Source organism: Phyllostomus discolor, chromosome 3, assembly GCF_004126475.2.
Source record: "Phyllostomus discolor isolate MPI-MPIP mPhyDis1 chromosome 3, mPhyDis1.pri.v3, whole genome shotgun sequence".
Classification (NCBI taxonomy): domain Eukaryota; kingdom Metazoa; phylum Chordata; class Mammalia; order Chiroptera; family Phyllostomidae; genus Phyllostomus; species Phyllostomus discolor.
In genome coordinates this window covers 188,040,625-188,057,407 of record NC_040905.2, presented here as the reverse complement: position 1 = coordinate 188,057,407, position 16,783 = coordinate 188,040,625, and the positions used below count along the sequence as shown (strand labels likewise).

Here is a 16,783-nt window from a genome sequence, read left to right as displayed (position 1 = left end):
TGACTCTCATCACAATATTTAAGTCATACCAGTGACATTTATCTTCTCTTTATGACCCTAGTGCCTGGTACTGTGTTGATATGTAGGTTCTTCAAAAGGACTGGATTTTAAAAAGTGAGAAGAAATAATGAATTGGGTAACCAGCCTGTTTGTTTGATATCTAAAATTTTACCTTATTCCATGGTAAATGGAGAGAACTAAGAAAGGTAGACTGAAGTTAAGGCCTTGGATACTAGATTTGGAAGTTGGGGTTCCCCAGCGGGGGTAAGACGAGTTGTACAGCACACACTGTTCGCAGTGTGTCTGAACTAGCCCTGTGGCCTGGAGAAAGCACTGTGTGGGGATCAGTGCTCCCCGACTCTAGGCACAGATTTGCCAGTGTCTGGCGTGGTAACCCAGACAACTCCCAGAACCTTTATCTAATAATTTAAATTTTTCATAAGCACATCATTTGTGTAAAGCCAAGACACAATTGTCATGAGAATGTGATGTTATATTTCTGAACATTTGTCAAGGACATGAACATAAATTTCAAGGTTGCTGTCTCTGAAATGTTAAGGCATAAATTAGGAAAAATCAAAAAGGTCTCATTTTTGGTTTTGAAGTTTTTAAGCAAAAATTTCAATTTTCTTTTGGATAAACTTTGTTACATTCAAGCTGGCCTTTTCATTTGAAAGTACGTGTTAGAAATAGTTTTTTGACACCCTTAGTGTGAACACTTATTTTTCTGATTACATTATTTGAAGAAGTTATTAATTGGTAGAGTGAGTTTCTTAGTTGTAGTTATCTGCCTAGGCTGAAGTTATTTTTTTAAAAATAAACTTTTTTTGAGTAGGTATTCAGAAGAACTAAAGGATGGTAGTAAAAAGTTTTCTTCCATTCTTTCTCTCAGCCACCCTTTCTTCCTCCCCAGTTTCTAAATGTATTCTTTCAGATGTCTTCTGTCTTCACAAATGACTACATATATTCTTGTGTTTTTCTCCTTTTATAGAAATAACATACTCTATACACTGATCTGGACCTTGCCGTTAATGATGGAAACAATAATTAACAGGGAAAGATCACAAAGGGAAAAGGAATCTCTGGACAGAGATACCTTTCCCTAATGGAGCTTTCTATTCCAGAGCCAGTGAAGGATTATAAGGTTAATAATTGTCATTTATAAAATATTGAAAGGTAAAAGAATATTTTCAACATGAATAAGCTCTGAAGGATAATAATAAAACATAACTCCAGTTTAAGAAAGAACATTTTTCATTATTTTTGAAGCCCCTGTGTAGGCCTTTCCCATCTCTCTTTAGAGTTAACAACACTCCTACCACCTGAGCCACACAGGCCAGGGCAGATTATATTCTTCCACTTGGTGATGCTCATTTAAAGTTCCTCCATTTTTTTTCTAATCGCTTAATATAGCTCATTTCTTTTTAGTGTTCAATAACATTCTTTTGTCTGGAAGCACCCGGTTTTTATCCATTCATCTGCTGTAGGACATCTTGGTTGCTTCCAGATTTTGGCACTTATGAATAAAGCTGCTCTAATAAACATCCATGTGTAGTTTTTTGTGTGGACATAAGATTAAAACTTTTTTGTTTATGATCAATCTCCTTTTGGTGCCACTACTCTCATATACAGGTATCTTTCTCACCCCATTTGCACTCCCGACTCTGGGATAGCCTGCTTCTGTCTTGTCTTTTGGTGCTCTGTCTGCGACACAGGACTTCTTCCGAGCACTCCAGTGCGGGTGGTACCCAGCTTGGCCCCACCCAGTGTCTTTAGAACTGAAGAGCTCTGGACGGGAAGGCAGAAGAAAAGGGATTAAGTCCGCATTTACTATTGAATAGGCCTTTTCAACATGATTTGCCTTTTGACATGAAAATATTTCCTGTGCTCATTTTGAAGTAGAAAGATGGAAATACGTTATTTTCATTGTTACACATAGGTATAAAAGATAAGAAAAATTGCCACTTGAAAACTGAATGATATCAATCTACAACAGGTTTTATAGAGAAATAAGGCCTAGAGCTGTTGATTTTTAAGGGCTGACTGACAGTTCTCTGGAATGTAGCTTGATTGCCCTCTTCCTAGAGTGTCCTTCTTTCCACCAGTCTTAGCTTTCTCTCCCCTTGCAATTTTTCTGCATATTTTCATTTTTGGCACCATATTCCATCAGCTTCTGAAGTTTTCTGACAATGTTTCTAAGAACTCTATGCTGTCCTTCCCTTTCCGTTTTCTTGAGAACTTAGAAAATTAAAAAAATTAGGGATTTGGTTCCTACCTCCCTCATACTTTTCCTATATTCTCTTTTGCTTTTGTGGAATAGGATACGGTGTTACAGTTAATTCGGACAGGGTCTTAATATCGGGAGCATAAGTATTTTTTGTATAATGTCTTTTCACCAAATGGAGAAAGGTCTATTGTCAGCCCTTTACATCACTCAGATCTTTTTTTAAGCACTTAAATAGAAATACAGTCTCTCTACCTTGGTAAATTATAAAGTACTTCAGAGCTGTGAGGGAGAAGAGTTTCCCAATTCTTTCATTCTCATGCATGGCACCTGATAGGACTAGCTCAGCGCTCAGTAAGTATCTAATAAGTTACTTGGAAAATTAGCCCCCATGTGTGAAATGTGATTAAACTTTGACGTTTGCATCTTCAGATTCAATTTTTGTTAAGTTTCCTGTTAATATGTAGAGCAAGTAGATTTTTTTTAGAAATCTTTTGAGCTTGTTTCTGACCTAAAATGTCCCAATTTGGTTACTGGTTTTCTCCTTTTCTGACAGACAGTTTGTCACAGTTTACTGGTTATCCCTGCCCGAAGCCAGAGCTTTGACATCCTGCAAAGCGCCATCAGTAGGCATTTGGTAAATATACTTAAACTTCTTTTCTGTTGCACGAAAAAGCACATAGATTCATTGCTTATGATGAGTTTGTCATAGCCTAGGAGAGAATGAGAATCTAGAATCCTAAGCTTGTAACCTCTCACAGCATGATGCTGTGATGAGAACTGAGAAATCCTGGTGTTTTTCCTGGCTGCTGCCAATTAATTTTTGAGTTTGGGAAAATCCCCTCTTATGCCAGGCCCTTACTTTCTACATCTGTACAAAGACAGAGCTTAAAATTATGCCTCTGGTCCTTCTGATTAGTAATGGGTTAATTAACACGTGCTTGGTATCAGTGTATTGGGAAGCCAGCATCCAGACTGGGGTCTAATTCCCACGCAGAAGATTTGGGGTCTAAAGTACAGGGACATCACCTGACTGGCTTGCGGCCTCCTCACTGTGGAGGCAGTGAGTTAGTCATGGGAATGACTGTCTTCCGGCCAGCGTCTCTCCTTCCCATTGGCATTAAATTCATGTTAGGTATGCCTGGGTTTTGTTTTTAATTTCCTCTAGTGTTTATACTTTTGACCTTTGGCTTTTTATTATAATAATGCATTATAGTGCAAAGGAGAGATCTGAAATTTTTATCTTCCAGAGACTTTTCTTTGTTTGCATAATTTTATAAGCACATTCACACCTTCTTTCCTCCTTTAAAATGTCATTTCCTTTGAGTTGGAAGAATACTGCTTCAGATTCCCTTTACTCTTTTTCTCCCTGACACCAACTTCTAATCCTTCTCTCTTGTCTCCAAGACCCCCACCTGTTTAATCTCTAGTCCCGAAATGCATGCCCTTCTTTGACTACTTTCATTATCCTAGTAGGAGCTTAACATGCCAGTCAGTCTAGGCAGTTTCAGAAAACCTGATGGAAGGATTGAGACCTCAGAGCCTGTAGAGATTTTTATGACTATTCAGCAGTAGTTCTAGGAGATTTAAACCATGGATACATACAGTTACAAGTCAGAGTCTACTCTCCAGCTTCTGTAGTACAATCTAGATGCATTAGTATTCCATGATGTCCCTTATCTGGGTTTTAGGGCAGTGACGCAATCAAGTGGTAAGTAGTAGCTTCTCGACTCCAGTGCTTAGTCATCTGAATGACTGACTGAATCAGAGGGCAGGGGAGAGGTAATTGCAGAATAAATTCTGTTCTGTATATTTAATTACTGGGATGGCGGTGGTGCCAGATACTAGTTTTCCAGTTTAAATAATCTAGAGATCACATAAGTGTGATTGTGTCAAGATTTTTTTTGGGTGCATGAGATCATCTTTTTAGATAGTATTTCTAACCATTAATAGAAATTGTAATATCTAGAAAGTTTTAGAAGACTGTCAGGAAGGGGAAGCAGTGGATTTGGATTAATAGTGTTTTCTTGAGTTTGCATGTTTTTAAAGTCATTTAATGTAGAGGTTAAATTCTTGGGAAAACAGGACCTGGGGGTGTGGCAGGTGACATGTATTCTGTATATACTAGTTTTTGGTAGAAGCGTCCTGCGGTTAATTCTCTAGTTAATAGGGTTTGGTTTTACCCTGGGGAGGAGAGGGGAACTGTTGTGTAGATGTCATTAATCTCATTTTTCTCTGCCTAGGTTGGGTTCACTGTAATTCCTGACAGCACGGCTGGCTGTGTTTTGGGTGTTATCTGTAGGCTCCTGGATCATACGTGTGTGCTTAGTGAGACTCTACTGCCATTTCTGGCTTCTTGTTGCTACAGTCTTCTGTACTTTCTGCTCACTTTAGAGAGAGGAGAAGCAGAACATCTAAGAAAGAGGTAATAGTTTTTTCATTCTTCATCTTCAGTTTTTTTCCTACCTGTTAACATTCCTTCCCCATCAGTCAATCAATCATTTAAAAATTAAGAGTGAAAGAATTAATTAGATTTTAGAAATATTTTACATTCTCTTTCAGAGTTTGTATACACCTAGCTAGCCTTTTTCTTCCTTTTTATTGACTTTATTGGGGTGACATTGGTTTATAAACTTACAGGTTTTGGGTGCACAACTCTATAAAACATCATCTGTATATTGTATTGTGTGTTCACCACCTCAAGTCAAAACTCCTTCCATCACCAGAGCTGCTGCTTTGTTCTTTCATGAATCCCCTTTGTGCTGTGAGAATTTGAAAAGTTAGATGGCATTCTAAAGTTTTTTGAGAGCTTTCCTTATTAATACTGTTCTAGGTTTAGTAAGAAAAAAATTCTACCTTTAGAAGGATGGGTTTATTAGTAGTGTACAAGTCTCTACATTTTGTTTTGGGCTTCATTAGAATTAGCCAGAATTCTAATTTTAAATTAGAATTTTAAATTCTTGGACTTAAGGAAATAGTTATAAGATGCTATTGTTTTAATTACTCAGTAGTTTTATTCCTGTGTGAAACTCAGACTAAAGCTTCTGGGATAGTTTCAAACATTTCAGTTTTGTTTTTAAAAAGTGCTCTCATGCTTATGTTCTTATTGGTATGCCTATTAAAAGTCATTGCAGGAAGAGTTTTAAAAAATCTAACAGGTAAGCAAATAGAAGAAAATAAAAGTCATTCTGTCACCTGTTAGTACCCAGGGCTCTTGTTTTTCTCTTGGCTTGACAGTTTTCTGTAGTTGTGGTGTGTAAAGGTAGATTTTCTCAAGTTTACTTATCTATTCAATGTACTTACATTTGGTGTGAGGTAGGGTCCATAAGCCCTTTCAGCACAGTGTTGGCTAATGAAGAAAATAAATATATTGGAACATTTCAAGAGTAGCTTACAGAACTCAAGAGCTAGGAATTGTGGAAGTAGGAATTTGAAACCCAGCAGGAACCGAAGTGGCTTTCTCTGTTCTCTTCCTTACAGGTTGTGTAGTCTTTCTCTCTCTACCATTGCTTCAGTGTTAGCTGTGTCTACAGACTGGCGTTCTCTTTTCTTGTACGTGAATATCCTAGCCTGCTGTGCACGCATCAAAAGTTAAAGTCAGTCCCCTAGTAAAGTCAGTCCCCTAGTCCCCTTCTCTCTGGTAACCACCAGTCTGTTTTCTGTCTGAGTCCATTTCTGTTTTGTTTATTTTGTTCTTTTTTTTTTAGAGTCCACATTTAAGTGGAATCATACGGTATTTGTCTTTATTTCATTTAGCATAGTATTCTCTAGATCCATCCATGCTGTTACAAATGATAGGATTTCATTCTTTTTTTATGGCCAAGTAATAGTACAATTTATAAATTTATCACAACTTTTGGGGGGGTCCTCATTTGAGGACATTTTCATTGCTTTCGGAGAGAGACAGACAGACATCGATTGGTTGCTTGCTGTACGTGCCCCAACTGGGGATCGTACCTGCAACCTAGGTATGTGCTCTGACTGGGGATCAAACCTGCAACCTTTTGGTGTATGGGAGACACTCCAATGAACTGAGCCACACCAGCCAGGGCTGTACCACAACCTTTTAATTCATTTGTCTATTGATGGGCACTTGGGTTGCTTCTTATCTTGGCTGTTTTAAATAACACTGCAGTGAACATAGGGGTGCATAATTTTTTTAATTAGTGTGTTGGGTTTCTTCGGATATATACCCAGAGGTAAAATCATTGGGTCGTAAGGCAGTTCCATTTTTAGTTTTTTGAGGATCTTCTATAATGTTTTCCACACTGGCTGCACCAATCTGCATTCCTACCAATAGTGCACAAGGGTTCCTTTTTTCTCCACATTCTTACCAACACTTGTTTATTGATTTGTTGATGATTGCCATTCAGACAGTTGTGAGGTGATACCTCATTGTGGTTTTAATTTGCTTTTTTCTCTGATGATAAGTGACATTGAGCAATTTTTAATACTGAGTTGGCCAAAAAGTTCAGTTTTTTCTATATGGTGCCTCTAGTAGTGATTAGTTGTCTTTAACTTCATTCACAACAGTGTCGTTAAATTGTATTGTGACAGCTGCCATAACGGTGTGCACTAAAAGAAAAACAACTTAAAATTGGTGAATTTTTGTGTAGCTAGTCGTTTTAATACTGAAGATAGAAGAAGATAGGCAACATTTTTGGTGTATTCTTTATTATTATTATTTTTTTAAGATTTATTTTTAGAGAGGGAAGGTGGGGGGAGAGGGAAAGAGAAATAGAGAAACATCAGTGTGCAGTTGCTGGGGGTCATGGCCTGCAACTCAGGCATGTACCTTGACTGGGAATCGAACCTGCGACACAGGTCGCAGCCTGCACTCAATCCACTGAGCTATGCCAGCCAGGGCTATTATTTCAATAAAGGTAAAAACACACCTGAAATGCAAAAAAAAAAAAGGTGTATGGAGAAAGTGCTGTGACTGATGAACATGTCAAAAATGGTTTGTGAAGTTTCTTGGTACTGTTGACATTTTGCCAAATAATTCTTTGCTGTGGGGCTGTCTTGTGCATTGGAATATGTGTAGCAGTACCCCTGGCCTCTACCCACTAAGAGCTAATAGCAGGAGATAGCCAACATACTCAAAATATCCAAATCAATAACGTTATTGGTAAAAATGAACAATGTGTCTTTTATGGGGAAAAAAAAAACCATACGGACATTTTGGCCAACCAGTATTTAATTGGCCAACTTTATGTCTTTGTAGACATGTCTGTTTAGGTCTTCTGCCCATTTTTTTTAACCAGATTGTTTGTTTTTTTGGTGTTGAGTTGTATGAGTAGTTTATAGATTTTGGAAATTAACCCCTTCTCAGATATATCATTGGCAGATACCTTTTCTCAGTAAGTTGTCTTTTCATTTTGTTGATGGTTTCCTTGCTGTGCAAAACTTTTTATTTGATGTATTTGAATTTATTTTTTGTTTCCCTCGCCTGAGGATATACATCAGGAAAATAATGCTGCTCAGGGAAATGTAAGATTTGACTGCCTGTTTTTTTGTAGGAGTTTTACAGTTTTGAGTCTCACATTTAAGTCTTTAGTCCATTTTCAGTTTATTCTTGTGTGGTGTAAGGAGGAGGAAACACTGTGTTTCTTAAAAGGACATTTTGTTTTGGGAAATACAGAAAGGGTACTTTTCCTGTATGTGTTGGCTCACTGACTCATTTTTGTCGCTGTTACTGTAGGGACAAGCTCTGGGGGGTCTGTGTCTCCATCCTGGCTCTCCTGCCTCGTGTCCTCAGACTGATGCTGCAGAGCCTGCGGGTGAACAGAGCCGCTCCTGAGGAGCTGCCTGTGGTGGGCCAGCTGCTCCGCCTGCTGCTTCAGCACGCACCCCTCAGGACTCACATGTTGACCAATGCCATCTTGGTGCAGCAGATCATCAAGAATATCACGGTAAGAAGCGTGGAACGAGGGTTTTATACTGTGAGTACTGGGAAGGATTCGGGGGCAAGGCATGCGGGGCACAGGGTTCCTGAGCATTGACCAAACTGCTGGAATTAAGCCCAGTGTGGTGGTTTCCCAGGGTTTCTCCTGTAGCCTAGTCCCTGACTGTCACTTCACCTGGGGTATTTTTTTCATCCCAGAGTCAGCCATTAAAGCCTTGAAATACTCAAACTCATTAAGGTGGCAGGCAACTCAGTTGGAAAATGTCAGATTCACTGCTACCTGGATTCTAAGAGATACTGTTGATTAACTGATAGGCAAGTTTTTTTTTCCCCTAAGATTTCTTAAAATTTATTTTTGTAGGGGAAGGGACAGGAAGGAGAGAGGGAGAGAAATATCAATGTATGGTTACCTCTTGCACACCCCCTGGGAACTGGCCTGCAAGCCAGGCATGTGCCCTGACTGGGAATTGAACCAGTGACCCTTTGGTTCACAGGCCTATATGCTCCATGCACTGAGCCACACCAGCCAGGGTGGCAAGTTTGGTTTTTTTGTTTGAAAATAAACAAACAAACAAACACCCCAAAAACCTTATCCAAGCTTGTTTTCCTAGGCGTAGAAATGGGACTGATAGTAACTCTGTTGGGTTTTGGTGACCATTAATGAGATCAGCCAAGTAAAGTTTTTAGTGTAGCAGACATTTCTTAATTACTCAACAATTAGGAAATTATTTAGCAGGAATAAACTTGAGGCCAATTTCTAGTTAATCCCTGGAGAGTACGAAGTCAGAAAGGAAGTTGCAGGCTTCAGCTTTGTCTAGTGGTTGGTTCTGTGTGTTCAGTTGCTTTTTTTTTTTTATGATTAAAAAAAAAGATTCTGCTGGTGTTATGATTCCGCTGGTGTTTTTACTTGGGAAGAATTGGATTTTTTTGGTATAGATGTTTGATTTGGGCGCTCTTAATTGGTATATGTAATAGTAATTCAGAAATAGTAGAAGGAAGGGCAGTCAAGAATTTGGATTACTCAAGACTGGACAGTCAACCTGCCTCCATAAGGAAGACAATGACAGAAGTCAGTTGACCCTGTGCAAAGATGGATAGACCCTAGAATGCCAGAAGGAGGAATTTTGGAGTGTAGGGCTGGTGGGTGGTAAAATTGCATTAATCCCTAGCATTTGTGGGAGGGATCAAAACCACGTAAGAAACCATCATTGCTTGTATGGGTTTCACTAGGAATTTTCACTGCCTGTAGTAATTCCAGTAAGGTTTCCCATGGTGATTTACAGGTGGGATACTGTTGCAGTGGCCCTGAGATGTTTGGATGTGAAAATTACTTCAGGAGTGGCAAGTTGAGTGGACTTCTCCAATTACTCTTGTTTCTCTCTGCAGACGTTGAAGAGTGGAGGTGTTCAGGAGCAGTGGCTCACGGACTTGCATTATTGCTTTAACGTGTACATTACTGGGCACCCTCAGGGGCCCAGTGTGTTGAATGCAGTATATTAAAAAGGCACCATTGCACTTCCTGTTTAAAATGGTTTATTCACATCTAATTTTGAAGAGAGACTGATGTAATAAATGTCATTAAAGCTGAACTTTTAAAGAAGTTGTTTATGAACCTTCCTTTGCACTAAGGTAGGAAAATAATGCAGGCTGGCCTCCTGGACGGGCGCGTGATATGTGGTGGTATATTTTACATTTCATAGGAGCTAGATATTTACAAAATTCGGAGTGATAACAGTACTAACATTTACAAAAAAAAAAGTAAGCTAATTCTTTGTGATCCTGTCAAAGCAAACCTCATTCTTTCTGTTCTTAGCTCCAAGTCATTCAGATAGCAGGAAGCAGTTTTTTGTCTCATTTGGGAGTGGTCACTCTGATCCATGATGACATTGAGCTTCTCACTATGGAGTTGGTATTTACAGAGGTTTTGTAGCCCTCGGCACAGGGGCACGATTTCGAGACAGTGCTACCGTTGTTTTTTGATTTTCTTATGCCTGTGTGGTGGCTGGTTTGATTGAGATAACTGCTTTCAAAAGTGATTTTCTAACCCATCATAGTTTTTAAAAGATAACTGGCTATATATAGTGAGTTCTGAGATATATTCGTTTTCCTAATCATGAAATAATTTAGCAGACTATAAAAAATCCAGGGGGTTAACACTTGGTTGCTTCCTATCTCTTACTGTCAAGACCAGGGTGTCAGTAATCTTAAGAAAATGGGAGCAACCCTGGAAGTGCTTGTGAGCCTACTATGCCATCACTGTTTATGCCTGTCTATAATTCCTACATTAGCTTTGTCCTTAAAAAACGTGCAAAAGCTTTTAAGTCCCCAAACCCCCAATCACTAGATTTCGTTTAAACCATGTATTCTTAGAGAGCTGGAAGGTGTGTAGTTAACAGCATTTTCCTGTCAGTAGGAATGGCGTTTTGATAAGATTGCTCCCTCTACAGGTCAGACAGAAAGCACAAGTGGAATGTTAAGGCCTGAATTGATACCTTGTGCGTAAACGGTGTCTCGGCACCTGCCCGACTGCTTTCTTTGGTGTCTTGTGATAGCAGGACTACTGTTCACAGAGGATGTGGTTGCAGCCTGTGGTCTTCAGAGGCTCACATGAACTGTGATGTGTAAGGAATCAACAGGTGAACAGAACACCTATTGTGGTCTTAGAGTTAATTTCTGAAAGCATACGCTGGGCCACGATTCTGGTCTCACACTTAAAACCGTAATGTTGGAATAATGGGATGTGGTGTCTGTAATGGAGTTTGTTGCATTAGATTCCAGAAAAAAGAGTGACATGAAGGGGGCTGCTATAGGACAGGCTCCTCCCTGTCTCATTTAGGTTCTTCACTGAAGCAAAACAAAACAAAACCAAAACACACAAAAACCAGGCCTGCAGCAGCTGGCTGGCAAAAATCCCAGCCCAGCAGCCTTCGTGGTCTTAGTTTACCTTAGGTTTTACTGTGGTTGTAAGTTCTTCCTATCCGTACTGACTGAGGTAAAGGCAGACATCTAGGCCGTTTCCCATAAGTGTGGTCTACCCTGGTCTTTATAGCGCAGGTTAAAGTAATGTCCAAACAATGTAGTATAAGAACAGAGATAAATCATTCTGACATTTTCTTTCTGTTGTTACCACATTTTCAGGCTAACGAGGCTTCAGGCATGGGTATTCAAGTTTACCCAAGATGTCAAAGATAATCAGCAGAGAGTTAGAGCTCCCTACTAGCTGTTCCAGTTACCCCGGGCGCAGTCTTCCTCCACAGGCAGTCGAGGCTTTGTTTTGTTTTTTGATTGAGTGGCTGGTTGCAGGTTGTAAGAAAAATTCTTAGATCTTCCACTGTTCTCAAGGAGGTGTATACACTGCAAGTTGCTCACTGTTAAAAACAAATATCAGGTGGATATTCAGGTTAATTTTAATGCTGAAGGTAAGAGTGTATTGGTGGTAAGGAGAAAGGGTTTAGTGTTGGGCCACACCTGGCACTAAACAAGGAGATAGCCAGTATATTACAGAGACAGGAGGGTTTACCAGCCATGCATTTTCCATCATCTTAAAGATATATGGTACCTCTCAAGGAAGAACCTTGAGTGGGAGGGGTGGGTATAAACCTGGGCCTCCAGCAGGCCTAGACCAATTGGCATACCTCTCTGTGCATCTCTCCAGTGTGACAGTACAAATATACATGTGCATATACATATCTTTTTTTTTTAAGACTTTTTTTTAAAGATTTTTATTTATTTTTAGAGAGGGAAGGGAGGGGGAGAGAGAAACGTCAATGTGTGGTTGCTGGGGGCTGTGGCCTGCAACCCAGGTATGTGCCCTGACGGAGAATCGAACCTGCGATGCTTTGGTTTGTAGCCTGCGCTCAATCCACTGAGCTACGCCAGCCAGGGCCATATCTTTTAACTTCACATACCACACACTTGTCTATAGTCCATTTTTGAAAATAGATTTGTTCAAAAACTACTCAGATGATAGGCTCATAGACATATTGAACTTGAAATGGATTGTTGAGGCCTCTTCATGACTTTGAAATTATAAAATGGGACATCACAGTTGCAAAAATTAGTGGTGTACCCACCCCTCTGGTTTAACAAGTGAGACCTTGCTGAAGCAGTTCTGTGACGTGCTGCTAGCTTTCTGGGGAGCAGAGTGAACATGAAAGGTGAGTAGTTTTAAAAAGTTATAAACATGTATCTTTTTCTCTCCTTGTTTTAATACTGTTACTTCAATAAAATTACTTTAAAGTGAACTACTGTTTTGTAACTCGCATGTTTTTTGGCTGCCTTTACTGTTTGAAGTCTTGAGTTGTCATTTGCCTACCCCACGGTAGGTGGGCGGGAATGTTCTGCACTCATCTAAGGGGGTGCCATTACTAGTAATCACTTAAGCCATGGTAACCGTATTCATCAGAATGGATTTTTTTTACAAGGAATTCTTTTCTTTTTAAAGAGCTGGACCCCCAAATTGAGGAGAGCTTATTCATGTGTATGTGCACACGGGTCATTGCTGTGCTCCTGTTCTTTGTGTGTGGTTCGCAGGGGTGGTGTGGAAGACTAGGGAGAGCAGGGAGTGTTCAGTTCTCTCCCGCATACAGTAGAGAGAAAGCCTGTGGGTGCTGTCACTTTTCCTACATCCAGCTTGCTTTCTGCTCCCTCATGGGAGGGAACGGCTAACACAGCTACTCCCCATGTTGGACGGTGGTCTACGGTCACATGTGTGGGTATCCGCAGTGTGCCAGACTGTCTCCCAACGCCAAACGGAACAGTGAGCAAAACTGAAAGATCCTTAATCCTATGGGATTCCCAAAGAAAAAATGAAATAATATTGAAGTTTGAAGACCAAAATTAATGATTCTTTTTGGTTCATCCTGACATCTGTGATTCTTCATTGCACAAACTTCTGTGTATGTTTAAGACATGCTCATACGGAAATTATTTATAGGCGTGTTTTCTGTATAAAACACAGGCTGCAGCTAAACCAGGGGTGTCAAACTCATTTTCACCGGGGCCACATCAGCCTTGAGGTTGCCTTCAAAGGGCCGAATGTAATTTTAGGACTGTGTAAATGTAACTACTGTTTAACTAGAGGCAAGGAGCTTGGTGCTGCCGCCGGGTAGAAACAAGGTGCCGGGCTGGATTCAGCCCGCGGGCCTTGTGTTTGCCACCTGTGAGCTAAACTGGAGCCAGCAGTTCTGTCTGACTATCTGCCTTATTCACTGGTTAATGGTTAATGGGTATGAGTGAGCCTAATAAAACCTGTGTTCCTCCGAGTTTAGGCTTAGGAAAAGATCCTCTTCAGTCCTTACCTGTTTTAAGCCAGTATGAATTATACTTCTGTACATATGAAGTTCTACGAAACAGTTAGGCATTTCTTTGAATTTTTTTATTCTGTTCTTTAACTGTGAGTCCTTTCAAAACCTTTTATGCTGCTAAACACCATTTTTTAAGATTTCTGGTAGTACTGGATTTTTCTCAAGACAAGGTTTAAAAATGATTAGTAATATTTGTCTAAATGCTCCTTCTCTGGTAGTTATATCTGACAGTTCCTTTGTTGAAACTATTCTTAATTCACTCAAGTATAACGATATTTCTTTTTTTTTCTTACTAGAACTATGGGTCTTAATTCCTTTGAAAGTTTCCAGCTACCCCACCCACCATTCCTTGATCAACCTGTCTATATTACATGAGTTGCCTGACTTATTAAAGACTTGGCAGTAATTACTCTCCTCCTTCAAGATTCCCCCCATCAGAAACTAAATGAATGTTAAAGTTCGTGCTGACAGTCACTGTTCACCTCCCCAGCTGCACTCTGATCCTGCAGGACGCCTGGAGCCCGGGGGAGGGGTGCGTGTTGTCACCGCCGCCCAGGGAAACACTGGACCTGGCATTAACTGCTGACAGCACTGAACTTATCACCCAAGTTTAATGCCGGTGTGAACGAAGGGCCCTCAGTAAAACACCTTCGTTCTGCAGCTGAGAATAAAGTTCCCTGAGCTGCTGCTGTATGAGTGAAACTGTACAGTTGAGCCTGAGAGGGATATGCCATTAAATATTAATGTTTTCCCTGTGAGGCCCTAAAAGGCAAAAGCCAGAATTTGTGGTTAAGAACCTTTCAGCCATTAGGAAGGAGGTGGAGGATCTTAATGTGAAACCAAAATGGAACAAGATCTCCCAAGGTACAACTTTGAAGAATAACAGTCTTCTCACTTCCCCCTGCCTTTATGTGAACAAGTACAGTGTGTTAAGGAGATCAATAGCAGCTACTATTTATTGTTTCTGCTGGAGGTAATTTTAATAATAGCTTTGGTGATAAATAACTTGCCTCTTACAGAGACAGACATTAACTGCAGTAATAATTCCGTGGAAGGGGCATGAGAAACAAGTCTGCACCTGGAACCAGACGATGACTGGGAACCCCGGACAGTCACTCTGGTTTGGGGGATGGGACAGCAGAGGGGGGTGCTGCCCATGCTGCCTTCCGGGATGCGCTGCTGGCGTGGCGGCTGCCTTACCTGAGTTGAGACGCAGCACAGACTGGGCTTTTGAAGATCTTGTGGGATGACGGACTTTCCCTTCTTGAGAGCAACCTGAAATCAACCAATGATAACATGATTAAATATTAGTCATACTCGGTTGATTAATCAACGACCAATGGCCATCAGCCGTGGCCTGCCCAAGTGCTGAATTCCTTGAACTGAATGAAGGCTTGAGCTTGCGAGTGAGCGTCAGCCAAGATGAATTAGGTACGGCGCGGGGATGCCCTGTAGGCCCAGGGGCAAGTTCTAAGATTCTGCTGCGTAGAGAGGCTCAAGATGCCTTGGCTCAACTTTTTTTCTCGCACAGAGCTAGTCAGGCTTGTTCTCTGCTGAGTTTATTTGGATGGTCTCTTTCCCAAGCAGAAAATGGTTTAATTTGCAGCACTTCATCTGCTAAACAAGTCCTTACTGTAGTGCTTGGGGTTGGGGCATGCAGCAGATGGGCGACCCTGTGAAGTCTGAGCAAAGGAAAGGTCAGAGTGAGGCAGGCAGTGCGGGCCTGTGCTCAGAGGCCTCCAAACTGGCAATGTCAGGGGAAGACCAGGTCGGGGCCCGACAAGGCTGCAGCAGTGGCGAGTCTCAGGTGTGAAGCCCAGCAGGAAATCTCGTGGCTAGAAGGCTCTCTGGGTTGAGATGCCAGACTGCCTCATCTCAAACCTAATCTTGCCCAGACTGCCCCAAATGTAGTGCTGGGGTTCTGATGACTGGAGGGATAATACAGTGCCCACGTGCATGGAGGTTTGCCCAGTGCAGTTAAATCCCGTTTCAGATTCTGATTCGACTCGCTGGGGGAGCCTGTAAACTACAAAGTGCCTAGAAGGACAGTTACCGTAGATCTGCTTGAGCACCGAGTGTCTGGTGGACCTTGCGCCCGAGCTGCTCTTGGACGGATTCTTGGCGGTCCTGCTTACTGTGATGGTCTTTGGGTGCTTTAGTTCCAGCTCCTTCCTCCAAACCTGGAGGAGCAGTGCCATGCACTCGCGGCTCCATCTGTCCATATTCCTGGCTCCATGCTGCTTCATGTGCAGCAGGTGGGACAGGTGCTTCCTGAGCCAGTAGCTGGTGGGATCAGACAAGGGGAGAAGCTTTAAGATCACACTATTGAGGAAACAAAATGTCCTTAAGTTTCCTAGAAGGTATAGGAATAGTATCTGTTGAACTTGGGAGATCCTTTCAAGCTCCCATTCCTGCTTTGAGTGGCAGTACACTGAATGTTGAATTCTGTGTTTTCTACCTGACAGTTCCTGAAATAGGAGTCAATCAGATGAGTCCTTACCCTCAACATGGGACAGGCCAGTGTGTAAACAAATACAGTCTAAGAAGTACTGAGTAAGGAGCCAGGTGGCAAGAGACAGGTGTCGGACTGATCATTTGCAGTGGTTGGCTGAGACTTCAAAAGGCTGATATTTGTGCTGGTTTTCAAAGTCTGAGTAGGAGCTTAGCAGTCAGAGAAGGGTATTCTAGGTGGCAGAATTGGCATGAGCCAGAGGTATGGGAATTTGTACAGAAAGTAATGAGATGTGTATGAAGCATGTGTATTTGCTTGGGGAAGGCAGCTGGAACGCTGGGCTACGCTGGAAGAAGCCAACATGTGCTCAGGACCTGCTGTACACCAGGCACTTTCCCTGTCATTAAGCCTGAGACTAAGTCTGTGAGGCAGCCGTTACAAGTCTGATAAACGCTGAATTGTGGTGACATCACCAAAATGGTGACAGGTCACTCCTGACTTCACTCTCCCTCACCAAAAGAACAGCCAGTAAATGGACAAGACACCACTAAGAAAGTCCTAGAAAACAGGGTTTCTAGGGTCTGGAGGCTGAAGAACCCCCTGGATCGCAGAGACCAAGACAGATGGACTTTAAGAGGGTAAGAGGAGTGGCTACATGATGACAGCATTGCCCGCCCCCAGGCCGGCACAGCACCACACTGGGAGGTCTGCCTTGGGCCTGCGGCTCCTCCATTAGGAAAAGAGAACCCACAGCAGACATCCAGCTCCCCAGCATTTCGAGTTGCTTCTTGGGAACCCGCACTCCAGTCTTGCCCCATGGGGACTGCACCGGGAATCTGACTGTGACACAGAAGAGGGGAGGGGCTTGCAACAACCAGCACATGGATCTTTTTAGA

The 16,783-nt window shown here is 41.6% G+C and overlaps 2 protein-coding genes across 5 annotated transcripts in view; one reads left to right on the top strand and one right to left on the bottom strand.

The window, feature by feature from the left end:
• Positions 1 to 9,877, top strand: part of TEX10 (testis expressed 10) — a 42,778-nt gene extending 32,901 nt beyond the window's left edge. The window contains exons 12-15 of one of the 2 annotated variants that reach the window (XM_028505675.2): positions 2,781 to 2,861; positions 4,468 to 4,649; positions 7,926 to 8,136; positions 9,516 to 9,877. In XM_028505675.2, coding sequence (XP_028361476.1) covers positions 2,781 to 2,861; positions 4,468 to 4,649; positions 7,926 to 8,136; positions 9,516 to 9,629 — 588 coding nt within the window. In that variant the 3' untranslated portion in view covers positions 9,630 to 9,877. Of the gene's footprint in view, positions 1 to 2,780; positions 2,862 to 4,467; positions 4,650 to 7,925; positions 8,137 to 9,515 lie in introns of those variants that run through there. The other variant, XM_036021973.1, reaches the window with a different exon arrangement.
• Positions 9,878 to 9,973: 96 nt separating this feature from the next.
• INVS (inversin) overlaps positions 9,974 to 16,783 on the bottom strand; it is a 132,557-nt gene continuing 125,747 nt past the window's right edge. For 2 of the 3 annotated variants that reach the window (XM_028505629.2, XM_036021971.1), the window contains 3 exons: positions 15,489 to 15,718; positions 14,636 to 14,710; positions 9,974 to 11,497 (listed from right to left, as the gene is read on the bottom strand). In XM_028505629.2, coding sequence (XP_028361430.1) covers positions 11,346 to 11,497; positions 14,636 to 14,710; positions 15,489 to 15,718 — 457 coding nt within the window. In that variant the 3' untranslated portion in view covers positions 9,974 to 11,345. The remainder of the gene's footprint in view (positions 11,498 to 14,635; positions 14,711 to 15,488; positions 15,719 to 16,783) is intronic. The other variant, XM_036021972.1, reaches the window with a different exon arrangement.